Source organism: Poecilia reticulata, chromosome 14 (genome assembly GCF_904066995.2).
Source record: "Poecilia reticulata chromosome 14, P_reticulata-male-v2, whole genome shotgun sequence".
NCBI classification, from domain to species: Eukaryota; Metazoa; Chordata; class Actinopteri; order Cyprinodontiformes; family Poeciliidae; genus Poecilia; species Poecilia reticulata.
The window spans coordinates 1,001,413-1,015,000 of NC_088843.1; the positions used below are offsets into that span (position 1 = coordinate 1,001,413).

The following is a 13,588-nucleotide window of genomic DNA, read 5'->3' on the forward strand; positions in this document are numbered from 1 at the left end:
CTAAGATCAAATTGGAGAATAAAGTCTCAGCTATAAATTTTTTGTCACTTCATATATTTATCCATGCTTAATAAATGAATTAAAAGCAATAAAGTCTGCTTTTGAGGAAAAGTCACTCCTTCCTATTTACCATAAAACCAAATAAAAAAAATATTAATATTTTCTATTGCATCAAACATTTTCCATTATAAGAACATTTTAATTTGTAAACTTGGGTAATTTTCTAATTGTAGTTGAAGGGGGAGGCTGTTTTTGTCTGGATGTCCTTGTAAAAAGTCTTACTTTAGACTTTATACTAAGACATATTTCTGTAAAAGCAGAGTGGATCAGCTGTGGCGTAGAAGAAGCTGCATCGGGATCACAGTGGGAGGTCGAGACGGGCTTTGATATGGAGAAAACAGCAATCTCCAGAGATCTTCAGCTGATGATGCCTTCTTCAATCATCTAAACCTCATCATCAGCATCACCATCATCACACTTCACTTTTCATCTCCTCAGGTCAGAAAGCGGCTTTAATAACCAATATTTTAACAAGGATTTGCAGCTTTGTCAGCTGAAAACGTTTATAAAATATTCCAGTAAATGTTGGGAATAATCGCGGTTAGTCAGCACCCTTTGAACTTTTACATGTTTTGTCACACTTTAATGTATTTCAACAGGTTTTTGTTTGATAAACTAAAAAAAAGCGGAAGTAAGAATAAACAAAAAGCATTCCCACAGCATGACTCTGCCACCACCATGAACTGGTCTGTTCATTTTTATTTAGTAATATTTAGATTTAGTCGTGATGTTTTTGAGCTAATTGGATGTCAGCAGTAATTACTCTGTCCAATGCGTCGTGATCACAGTGGGAGGTCGAGACCCACCTTTTGTCTGCTCACATAAAGTGACGGTGAATTATCCGGTAATCCTGCAGCTCAAAATCTGCATTGCTGGAGGATATTTCTAATTTATTTTTGATTATTTTGATTTCATATTCTTTAACAATCTGGTTCAGGTTTAGTAAATCACGTTGCGTTTGCTTGACCTCCTCTCAGCATTTTGTGGTTTCTAATGATCGGCATTTGTTTTACATATTCATGAAGGCAGAAACGAAGCATCTGTTCTCCTCATTTTGCCATGAAATCCTGTTTTTGTAGATCATGTTTGTGCGTCACATGAAGTTTGTACCAGTTTTTAAACCTTTAGAAGATCAGGATAAGTTCATGTCTGCACTCATCTGTTTGTCTTCTTGTTTCAAACTGAATTGTTTAAATTGTGGCTTTTCTCTACCAGGTTTGTGACCAGAGGCCTCTTGGCTGAGATTTCCCACCCTGACGGTTAAAGTGGGCGGCCATTTTGGTAGGTTTTCAATTGATAATGAGTGAAACAAGCTCATATATCATGCTAAAAAATTACTTTCTAGTTAGCTGTTTCTTATTTCAAGTGGACTAATATTTTGCTGTAGAAACTAAACAAAAACTACCTGGTAAGATGAATGTTTTTTACAGTGTGATCCCGCTTGTACCTTCCTGATCTGTTCACTAACAAACCTCTCAGTTCTTCACAGACAGATGAATTAAACTCAGATAAACTCTATTAAATATGAACCTTCTGAATTAACCAGGTTTTATTTTAGAAGGATCAAAATAAAAGAGCTGAGCATTTATCACAAACATTTCCTATTAAAATAAAAAAGTTTTGCTCTTTTCATAAATTTCTACTAATGACGTTAAAAAACAGTTACATATATATATATTTACTACCTTTCCTATTTAAACTGTTTGTTCCACAAGAAGATCAATAAATAGAAGTTTGAAAATATGATCAAATGTAGTTTCTGTGTGCAATGCAGGGATATAATTCACACTTTTTAAATAAGTTTCTATTTGTGTTTGTGGCGCAATGAATGAATGCTGCATGCAGTCACAGTTAGATAGTATGTCGTAAGTCGTTTTTTTTAATCATTATTTCTATCATTTTCATAGCCACAAAATTTAAAAGTGATAAATTCGGAAGGTGACAAAATATAAACTGACGTTGCAGCTGATGTTTGGTAGTTTATGCAAACGAGCCTGCTGCAGTTCTTTCAATTTCCTGGGATTTCAGTTTAAATTTAGCTTTCAGTTCCAGTTATACTCCATCAAACTTTTGTGTCCAAGCATAAAGCTGCATTCTGGAAAAACGGATGAAAACAAACAATAAATCTTCACGGCGTGAGATGAACAGAAGCAATAGGCCAGCAGGCGATCGGGTTTTCTCTCAAGTCCCAGACTGATCGCCAACGCCACAGAAAAATGACATTTAAGCTCTCCTCCTCCTCCTCCAACAAAAGATCTACACTACAAGGACCTAAAACAAGCAGATAATCTGGAGTAAAGGAGATTATCTGCTAATAACACTCATGACAAATCCACAGTGAAGCGTTCTTTCTCTGACGGGGATAAATGCTTGTAGGAATGTTTGGGGACAAATATTGACTTACAGAAACACAATAAACACACATGTAATCACACATTTAAAAAGGGAAAAACAACTTTCTTCTTAAATCTTCTTGACATTTGATGTAAGACTTAAACTATTCCAGAGAGGATTTAGGATTCTGGAGGTTTGCTCCAAACGGATTTGTGTTGATCCATAACTCTGCGGCAGTCTGACATTATAGATCCACAATCACGCTGCGTGACATTAACATGAGAAAACGTGGAGCAGACGTGTCTGTTTCTTTCTGAGCAGTTTCAGGAAAATGCAACAACAGAAGGAAAAAAAAGAGATTTTGGTGTAAAGTTTCCATTTTGCTGGAAATCAACCGCAGCTAGAAAAGGATGGAAAATTCAGACATGTTGGGTGAAAAACCCAACTGGACCATCACTTGGTTAAAACTGAGTCCATTTCTGCTCCGTTACAAGATTTCATTTGGGCAAAATCACCACAAAAATATCATTTTATATATTGTCTTTGTACTTTTCTTGTGCAGAAATTAACAGGTTACATTTACTAAAATGTAAATAAAGAAAAACAGCAGGAAGAAAACAAACAAGTTAGATGGTTTATGATAAATCTCTGGATTTTTAAAATCTCATTTAGAGGAAAAAATAAGATGTTTGTGTAAATAATGGCTGAACTTGTTATTTTTATCTATCGTAGATGTTCTGGACAGACGCAAACTGATTGCAGTTTCTTTGCCGATCTTTAAAAAGCCTGACGTTACTATTATCTTTACTGAAACAAAACTACGTATACATGCACTCTGACTGTCTAAAATTACTTAATTTGTTTCTTTTATGGTCCTTTTTAGACCTGATACTTCAATAAAAACAGGAAGTGAAAATAAATGCTGATCAATCTGAAGAATAGTTTGTCAGGGATGAAACAGATCTTCAACTTAAAGGGTAAACTAGTTTTATATCTGATAAAATAAACAGATAATGTGGAAATGGAGAAAACTTTTAAAATAATACCGGCTCTCGGGGATAAAATGTACATTTTCAGATTGTTGATCTTGACCCAAAAATGTAAATTCTTCATGCTAGTCTGTTAACTTTTACAATCTTTTAACCTTAAACGAATAGAAAATAAACATTTTTACAGTAAAAGTTGCTGCTTTATTTGCTTTTCAGCGAGTTAATTCCTCAGGGCTGAAAGACGTCATGTGATTTCTGTTTTCATTTATGCTGTGTGTCGTCAGGATGTTGACTGTCATCCGCTGCAACCACGTCTACTGTTTGTTCTTTCAAAAAAAACATTCCAAACCGCAGAAAAATTTCTAAAAGTTTCATTTCATCCCATTGTTTACTGGCTTATGTTACCAGAAACCTCAGAAAAAACAGAGGAAATCTGCACATTTCTGCCAAATAAACCTGAGAAAAGTTTTTTTGGCATTTTTATTTAAACATGGAACGAGTTATTAAACAAATGTGTGCAGCTCACCAGCTCATGGAGGGAGTGATCTGGCCGACGCCACCTGGAGGAAGGGAGTAGTACCCTGAGAGGTCCTGGGACTGGTGCCTGTGAACGCCTGCGGGAAAAACACAGATCCGTCACACAGAGTCAGTGAGGCCGTCATAAAACAGCGTAAGCGACTCAACCAGCTCCGTCAAAGGAGATCTGTTATGAAAAATTCACATTTTGAATGTTTTATACTTCCATTTCGACCTCAACTGCTTCTAAAAACGAGCAAACGAGCAAAAAGCTGAGTTCTGCCTGTTACCTAGCAACCCCAGTAAAGCTCCACCCATCACCTAGCAACCCAAGCTGAGCTCCAGCACGTTGGGTCACCTGGTTGTACCGCTGTATGCTCTGTACAATGGCTGCTGGAAAACACAAGTGATTTGCCAGCATGAGTATAACAACATGCTGAATTCTTATTGGTTGTGCAGGAGGCTCTACTAATACTTTTCAAACATTTTTAAATGAACACAGCAGACTGACATATCCAAGAATGATTTTGTTGATGCAAAAACACAAAATCTTACCAAGTTTTTGTCTGGTTTTTAGAGCAAATATCTTTGTAAACTTGAAATAAGACAAAAGATATTTGAGCTCGTTTTACGTAAAGAATTCCTGGATACTGATGAAAAGGTTCTAGTTCACCTGGTTATAGTTCACTTGTAACATGGGGGAAATGTTTCGTTGCAAGTGAAAAACTCTGCTAATGGAACTAGAGCTAGAAGTGAAACTCCAAAATCTCACTGAAAAGTTAATTTTAAGCTTTAAGTGTATTAAGATATTTGCACTAGAAACTAAACAAAAAAATACCTGGTCAATTTTTGTGTTTTTGCAGTGTTTTGTTGTTGATTTGCCATCCAGAAACCACTTGCTGAATTCTGGTTGGTTGTGCAGGAGGCTATACTAATGCTTATCAAACATTCCTAGAACAGCTCACTCTGAATGGGCAGGACTGAGCAAACCTCGTCCCCTACGGATGATTTCGTGCAATAAACTGTAATGAGCATGTTTCGTGTAGACTGCAGGCCGATGCTAAGCATGACAGGTCATCCATGAATGACCTTCCAGTCAAAGGTCACAATGCGTCGCTCTGTGTGTCCGGGTGCATGTGGGGGGACCCTCCGCTGGGAGCTGCGGTGTCTGTGCCCACGTTGTACAAACACACCCAAACATGCATACAAACACCGAGTCTTCATCTGTAGTTATGGCAGAGCTGCGCGCCAACAAAAGAAAACGCAGACTGAGCGACTCTGTGCCCTCGCTCGGTAAACAGGCCGCCTCTCTCCGAGCGTCTCCCTCCGTCTTTGTGCCCTTCAAAGGAAGTCATTTGTCAACAGGCGGCACCTAGCACTTAGCGCGGCCGTGCTGCTAACCTGTGTTTGCAGCAGAGGAATGCTGCAGATGACTGTAATTTGGCCGCGGCTCCAGGCCTGTCCCAGGACCCCGAGCTGCTATAAATCTGCACGACAGGAATGCGACTGAGTCAGCCGACCCGACCCGTCTCACCGCTCCGATCCGTCCGCCATTAATCCCCCCGATCGCCCAGCATCACCCCTCTTTTACCTTTGACCTCTCCTCCTTCATTACAGACCTGGGCTCGTTTGGTTCCTCTCTCATCTTCTTCATTATCTTCCCCTTACATTAAGCTAACCTCTGCTCTGCCTCACCTCCACTTCATCAAACATTTCTCGCTAATTTAGTTTGTCTGGACACAAAAACTCGGCTTTTTGGTCTCTGACCAACCCAAATACGACAATGGAGCAACACTAGGAAGAAAATACCACAGCAAAGCCGAAATATTGCAAGAATAAAGTCAGTAATATGAGAATAAAGTTGTAAAAATGTGAATAAAGTTGTAATAATGTGAATAAAGTTGTAATAATGTGAATAAAGTTGTAAAAATGTGAATAAAGTTGTAAAAATGTGAATAAAGTTGTAATAATGTGAATAAAGTTGTAAAAATGTGAATAAAGTTGTAAAAATGTAAATAAAGTTGTAAAAATGTGAATAAAGTTGTAATAATGTGAATAAAGTTGTAAAAATGTAAATAAAGTTGTAATAATGAAAGAATAATTGTAATATCAGAGCAAAGTTTAAATAATGCAGTAATAAAGCTGTAATGTTACAAAATAAAACAAAACTAACTTACAAGTAACTTTTCAGAAAGATATATGAGCTCATTTTAAGTTAATTATTCCTTAATATTAATGAAAAAGTGCTTATATTTTTTCACTTATAACATGGGAAAATGTCTTATTATCAATAAAATAATCTGCAAATAGAACTTTTTTAGAAAGAAAAGCTCATATTTATTGTAGAAAAGTTATTTGTCAGTTTTATCTTATCGCCTTTAGAAACTAGAACCAAATTACTTGGTAAGATTTTGTGTTTTTGCAGTGTAGTGATGAGACCTGGATGGTAATTAGTTACATTTTACTTTTCTGAAAAAATGTATTTTACTACGCTGAATTTTTACGTTTTCTTGATTAATTTTATCATAACGTATTTCTTCTCTTATTTCAGTAAAATTTCTGGATTTTCTTCCCACTGAATGAAAATCAAACATGTTTTAACCAGAAACTCACCAGAAAAAATTATTAAGCCTGATTTTGTTATTTATATGAATTAAAATACAAAAACTTCCATTTAAATGTACATTTTAAGATGGTGTAATTTTTAAATATTACATGATAATGTAACTTTTTGCTGGTTTCTGAGTGATTTCTGGGCGAACACCAAGTGGACGCTGCAGCAGCTGGACACTTGGCCTCCTCTGGTTGTGATGCATCACTGGAAGTCATCCAGATATTGAGGCGATGAACTTTAAACTTTAAACGAGTATCTCGCTCGACAGCATCAAAACCGAAATCCCACATTTGAATTTCGCCGGCGGAAACGTCAGGCTGGTTTCTGTAAGTCACGTTTGTCCCTCGTTGTCACCGGCTGCTGTTGGGAAACCTGCAGGGGGAAATTAGCAGCAGCAATGGGGCAGTTTTCTTTGGAATGCCCCTTTTTTTTTTTTTAAATATGCGATCTAGTACCCAAACAACTGCAACTATCTCACGGCCTCGTGTCGGCGTCTGGGGAACCAGATCAAAGGTGGCTGTTTTGAGTCAAACCGGGCCGCCATCAGAACGCGTGCGTGTTAAAACGAGAGGAGCTGAAAATAGTATCGCAGTGCCGATAATGCGCTGCGGTGGTTCTAACCGCTGAGAGTGAAAGCGCTGCAGCGTCTGCGCCTTTAAATGACTCGTCACCAGGAGGAGCGCGGCGCTGCCGTCTTACTGTAAGGCGGGTCCGACTCAAGTGTTGAAAAGTTACTTTTACTGAGAGCAAAGAGCGAAACTCACAGTAATAATAAAAGTGTTTTACAGTGTAGAGCTGAAAACAAGCTTTTCATCTGTTTTCATTTGTAATCGGCAGTTTCACTTCTCACTTTTTTTGTTTTCACGTGAATCCCTCTCATGCTTTTAATTTGAAAAGTAAAAGTAAACACGCAGGGATCCTGTTTGAATGTTTAGTTTACTTGTTTTATATTTAATCGGATAAAAATTGGCACATTAATGCTTTTCAGGCGAAATACATTAAAATATTCAAATAAATGTATTAATTATTTTATTGCTTAAATTGCAATAACATTCATTTAGTACATCTGAAACAGTTGATGCTAAAAATGCCACTTAAAGAGTTTTAGCTAAAACATATTTGTAAAAAATTGTTTTCAATTTAGATGAAAATGTTTATTTTTTGTGCAGTTTGTGATTAATTATTGACCTGAATATGTTGCCTTTTCCCAGTAAACAGCATTTTTGAATCTGGATACTCAAATTAGTTATTAATCGATTACCAAATTAGTTGACGATTATTTCAACAATCAATTAATCGTGATTAATCGTTTCAACCCTATTTTTATATGCATTGTCTAGCTGATATTCCTTGGCTCATTTATTTGGTCAGTGTTTCTTATAAGACAAAAATAAGAGGAAACCAGCCAACATGAATATTCTCAGAAGTATGCTACATTTTCTATTTATTAAAGAAAATAACAGTTTTAAAAAATCATAAAAATTCTAGTTTTTTAAAAGTAAAATTTCAATAAATGTAAAAGTCATACTAAGTATATTTATTATATATTTTTCAAGTTTTTATTTCTGATTATTTCTATAAAACCTACAATTAATTTAGTCACATTTAATATTAAGCGCCTGGATAAACTGCTGACATCTCAGCCGTCCAGAAGACAGCGACAGAAACCCGCAAGAAGAACGGTGAGTCACAGAATCATTGGAAATGAAGCCAGCTGTTCACAAAGTGCTGTCTAAACATATTGTTTGGAAAGTTGAGTGGAAGGAAAAACTGTACGTGGGAAAAGGGGCACCAACAACAGTGACAATAGCAGCCTTGACGCTTGCTAAAAGTGACCAAAAACGAAACATTTTGCGTTAATGCACATTCATAAACAGATTGTTTATAGAGAAAAGTGAGGTTTCAGACTCTGTTGTTTGGTTTTTAGTTGAACCGGATTGTCACCTGTGGTCCTTTCTTTGATTTTCATAACAAATTACAGAAATGAGTGAATCTGAAAATACCCCCAAATGCACCTGCAGTCTGCTAAAGTTGTTCACACTTTTGCTAGCACATTCAGGTCTCCACAGCAAACGCAGACGTGTTTCACTTCTGCTTTTTCACTCTGTATTTTCTAATTTATTGTCCGGCCGACAGTCATAACCAAACATCGGCGCAAAGTGATGCTACATGATCGAGTGAGAAGATGCTAGCGCTTTGAATCACGCGTGGCGTTCATGCTTGGCTGCAGAAAGGACCAGCTGGGTCAAATGGTGTCAAAAGCAACTTGACAGGAGAAACTCTGCAGTGAGGTGAGGAAAATTTCACAGAGGCTGAAACAGCAACTTTATTAGAGTCAAAACAAAAACTTTATGCACAAAATCATGATTTCTATAAATTAACTTAAAGGAAATAACAGCATGTGACTGCATTCCAGCTGTTCCTACAGCGAGAAGGCCCAAAGAGCTGCTCGCTAACGATGGCTAGCATTGGCTTTAGCTGCCTAGATATCAACATAACAAGCTAACTCTTGCTATGTTGATATCCTAAACAAAAACAGACGCAGTGCTCTGCTCCTACCTGACGTGGCGCCGGCCCCGCCCCCATGCCGGAGTGGAGCAAATCCCGACAGACAAACAGCTATAAAGGCAGACTAACGGACCTCAATGTGTTACCCCAGTCATTTTCTGAATCACTTTTTCCTTATAAACCAACACTGAGGCAAAGACGGCGGGTAAAAAAAAATCTCTAACTAGTTCTGGGTCAGGTTTGTAAGTTTATTAGCGGAAATAACGTAGAAATCAACGATAAAACCCAAGAGTAAAAATGATGAGGGACAAAGTCTGGTAGGATGTGAGTGTGAACGCGGTGGGACGCACTCTGCAGGATCAAAATGGGTGAGAAATGACTTGAATAAAACCGGCTGGCTGCAGGCCATGATCCAGTTCTTGCGTTATTCAGACTCCTTTTTGATTTTGGAAATGTAATAAATTACTTTCTTCCCTCTACACGTTCTGGGTTATGGCTGTCAGGATTGCATGTTCCACACCGACAGCTGGGACTGTGATTATCTATCACTTTCCTCAAAATCTCTCTGCAGCGTGTTTCCTATGATAAACCCTGTCAGTACCGTCGGAGGTCAGTTCCTGTGGATAAGGGGCCCGTACGCTGATCGGTCAGTGTGGGAGGATGGCTCCAGGTCAGCCGGCGCCATGTCAACTACCAACACAACTAGATAACCAGGTCAGGAAAAGTTTTAACTGAAGAAGAAACAGCGATGGAGAGAAAAGCAGCTCAGTTATGCTAGCTTGACTTTGACAAACGTAGCATGTAGATGTGCTGCAGAATTCAGAGTTTCAGTTCAATTTAAAAAGTCGACCGAAACACCAACTCTGACAGATGGTGACAAATCACAGCGCTAGAGCGTAAAATCATCTGAATAAATATTTTAATCGAGTGGCAGCAAGATTCTCTACACAACAATAGTTTGTTTACATTATAGAAGACGTCCATTTTCCAAAGTTAGCTCCTGACTTAGCGCCTTCTGGGGCTGGATGATAAATCAGTAATCAATATCGCCATACACACATGAATTTCTGATACACTGAAACTACTTATTTACGCAAGTCAATATAGTTTTACAAAGTATAAAGAAACAATAACTGTAATTACTAAATTTGCTTGTAATCACAGAGGCATTACCACAGATTTTTAATGGATGAATTTAAGGTGAAGATATTCTGATGTGGCTAATAAACAGTAAAATGCTGTGATGCCACGATAGGGGGAGTCGATGGGAAAAGTGGTTCAGTAAAAATGTCACAAAGGGAGACAGACGAGGCATGGTTGAAAACAGACAGTGGGTGGAAATGGAAATAGCACAGGAAGTAAGCCGCGCACGGAGAATAAGACGAGATCTTAACGAACAATAAAGGAAGTTAAGACAGAAAAAACCTGGTGACTTTCAGAGGAATTCATGATCAAATCTGTCACAGGAACATTTACTGGCCACCGCCCACAGGATGCAGAGAGAAGAGTTAATATCACAGCTTTGATTCGGTATTTACGTCACCTTCATCATCATCATCATGTGGCTCAACCACATCATGACTGTTTTATTAAAACATGTTATGAGCAGCAGGAATAAAACATATTTCTGTTATAAAATAAAAGTTGTTCACTTGTTCACGAATGAGGGAAGAAGGGAGCGGGAGATCGACAGGCGGATTGGGGCAGCGTCTGCCGTGAAGCGGGCGCTGTACCGGTCCGTCGTGGTGAAGAGAGAGCTGAGCCAAAAAGCGAAGCTCTCGATTTACCGGTCGATCTACGTTCCCACCCTCATCTATGGTCATGAGCTTTGGGCCATGACCGAAAGAACGAGATCATGGATACAAGCGGCCGAAATGGGTTTCCTCCTCCGCAGGGTGGCTGGGCTCTCCCTTAGAGAGAGAAGCTCGGTCATCCGGGAGGGACTCAGAGTAGAGCCGCTGCTCCTCCACGTCCAGAGGAGCCAGTTGAGGCTCGGGCATCTGGTCAGGACGCCTCCTGGACGCCTCCCTGGTGAGGAGTTCAGGTCCCACCGGGAGGAGGGGAGACCCAGGACACGCTGGAGGGACGATGTCTCTCTATGGCCTGGGAACGCCTTGGGGTTCCTGGAGGAGCTGGAAGAGGCTGGAGAGGGAAGTCTGGGCCTCCTGAGGCTGCTGACCCCGAGACCCGACCCCGGATAAGCGGAAGAAAATGGATGGATGGATGGATGGATGGATGGATGGATGGATGGAAAATAAAAGTAATTGGTCGAGAATAGCAGCCCAACATTGTGTTATGCTAACAGCTGCTAGCATGCAATCAATCGGTAAAATGCTAACATCTGCTAAAACAATAACATTAGCATGTTAGCTATCAGTTTCAAATGCTATCTACTACGCTAAGTTAGAAAATTAATGGCATCACTTTTTGTATTTCTCTGTAAACTAATCAATCAGATTTCTGTATAAAGAAACAACAACAAACCATTTCCTAAATGTTTCCGGTTGATCATCTGTTATTTGTGCTTTATGACTCACTCTCTGTTGCTCAGGTAGAAATCACAGGATGTTTGTTGTTCATGTTGCTATTAAAATAAATTAAAATTAAATCAAAACCCTGCATTGAAAGATGTTAAACTCTTCTAAAGATTGCTCCTTAACTTTGTTTTTAAATCTGAATCTGCAACAACTGCCTGGCAAACCAAATATAAGCCGGTCTTAAATTGTGAATAAGGGCCGCCCAAAATCGCATTGAGGGCTGCAAACGGCCCCCGGGCCGCACTTTAGGCACCCTGCTATGGCTTGTTCATGGAAGAATAGTAGTGAACCTTTAATTATCCCAAATCAAGTCATCCTTCTCCCGGGTTTCAACCCTGGCTGGGCTCAGGTAGAAAGGTGTGTTGAAAGAAATGACCTCACAGGTGAGGCGATCAGCTGACAGGTAAGAGGTGAGTGCAAAACGTGGAGCGGCGGCGGCCAGGTGTTGGTGGATGTGTGAGGTAGAAGCAGGTGTCTCAGTCTGTCATTAAGAGCTGAGTCACAGATCCACCATCAGTTATGAACACACACACACACACACACACACACACAGAGTCTAGACCAGACACGGAGCGAGTGTTTGTAGGAAAACGGGGATTTCCAGCCGGAGAAGGCGGCAGATTAAACCGAACAAGCAGGACAAAGCTGCCATTCTTCTGAAACCGGGTCCACTTCAGAGCTGCGGATGTCGCTGCTGCTTCTCCACGTACGATAAAAAGTGTGAAATGGAGGAAAAATGATTCACAGATTTAAATGAATGTGTGCACTGAAAAACAAAATCTTACCAGGTGTTTTTAGTTTGACTCTGGAGCAAATATGTTAGTAGAAATAAGACAAAACTAACTGACAAGCAACTTTCCAGCAGTAAATATGATTTAAAGCAGGGGTGTCAAACTCCAGTCCTCGAGGGCCGCTGTCCTGCAACCTTTAGAAGTGCCTCTGCTGCACCACACCTGAATAGAATAATTAGGTCATTAGCAAGGCTCTGGAGAACTGAGGAGGTAATTAAGCCATTTGATTCAGGTGTTTTGTACCTGTGACACATCTAAAAACTGCAGGATAGCGGCCCTTCAGGACTGGAGTTTGACACCCCTGATTTAAAGTCAATATCCCTTAATATTGATGTAACATGTAAGGATTTGGGTTTTTCCTGTATGTGATGTTCCCTGTGAGTCGCTCTGGTTTCCTGTCTCTCCTCCTTGATTGCTTCCCAGCTGTGTCTTGTTCCCTGATGACCCTCCCTGAGTGTTTGGGTCCACCTGTTGTCGGGTCCTAGTCCAGGTTTGTGATTGCTGTCGTCAGTCTAGTCACGCTCAGTCGAACTGGATAGTCCTGATCCGGCTTTGCTCTCGTTTCAGTCGGTTTAGAGTCAGTAGCTGAACCTACTGGACTGTTGAGCTCATTGTTTTCATCAAATAATCTTTTCTTCACGTCCACCTGGGTCAACCTGCGTTCATTCTCACCTCCGCACCGGCAAATCACGACATAACATGGGAAAAATTGGAAAACATCAATTAACCCTTCTAGACTGGACGAGTCGGCAGCGACACCTCTAAATTTGCAGTACCGTAATTCCGCCACACGTGGCGCTATCTGAAAAATTCCAACGGTTTCTATATGGGGAGACGTTGCACTTTCCAGCAAGTATCGGGTTAATACGAAAACTTCGCAGCTGCAGAGAGTGTCATTATTCCAGGGGGCCACTCGTTTCCTAGACGGTAAATTGCGAAAATAACTTGCTGGATATTGAAAGTTCCGGTTGTTACGGATACATGGGATACGTAACAACATGATGTCATCTCACAGGACATTTAAAGAACCACTTACAATTAAAATAAGGAAGATTTAATTAGGCAGACGCTCGAAACTCCGGCGTAAAGTGCAAAACGCAATTAATCAATTAATTGTACAATAGCTTAAAATGAGCTTAATAATTTCCATTCTGATGATTAATTAATATTTTAAGAGTTATTTTTGTTTAGAGCAACTTCATAACCCATTTTATCTAAGGTTTAATTAGTTATTTTTGT

General features: G+C 39.5%; 1 protein-coding gene and 2 long non-coding RNA genes across 12 annotated transcripts in view; 2 read left to right on the top strand and 1 right to left on the bottom strand.

Moving 5' to 3' along the window:
* The window catches only part of LOC145554811 (uncharacterized), a 337,275-nt gene that overhangs the window by 38,075 nt on the left and 285,612 nt on the right, over positions 1 to 13,588 (top strand). The window lies entirely within an intron of this gene.
* Positions 1 to 13,588, bottom strand: part of tcf7 (transcription factor 7) — an 82,299-nt gene that overhangs the window by 17,080 nt on the left and 51,631 nt on the right. For all 10 annotated transcript variants that reach the window (XM_081615256.1, XM_081615259.1, XM_081615258.1 and 7 more), the window contains one exon: positions 3,910 to 3,997. In XM_081615256.1, coding sequence (XP_081471382.1) covers positions 3,910 to 3,997 — 88 coding nt within the window. The remainder of the gene's footprint in view (positions 1 to 3,909; positions 3,998 to 13,588) is intronic.
* On the top strand, positions 277 to 3,529 carry LOC108165911 (uncharacterized). The gene is made up of 3 exons (XR_001776239.2): positions 277 to 498; positions 1,276 to 1,341; positions 2,142 to 3,529. It is a non-coding gene; the product is annotated as an uncharacterized LOC108165911 (long non-coding RNA).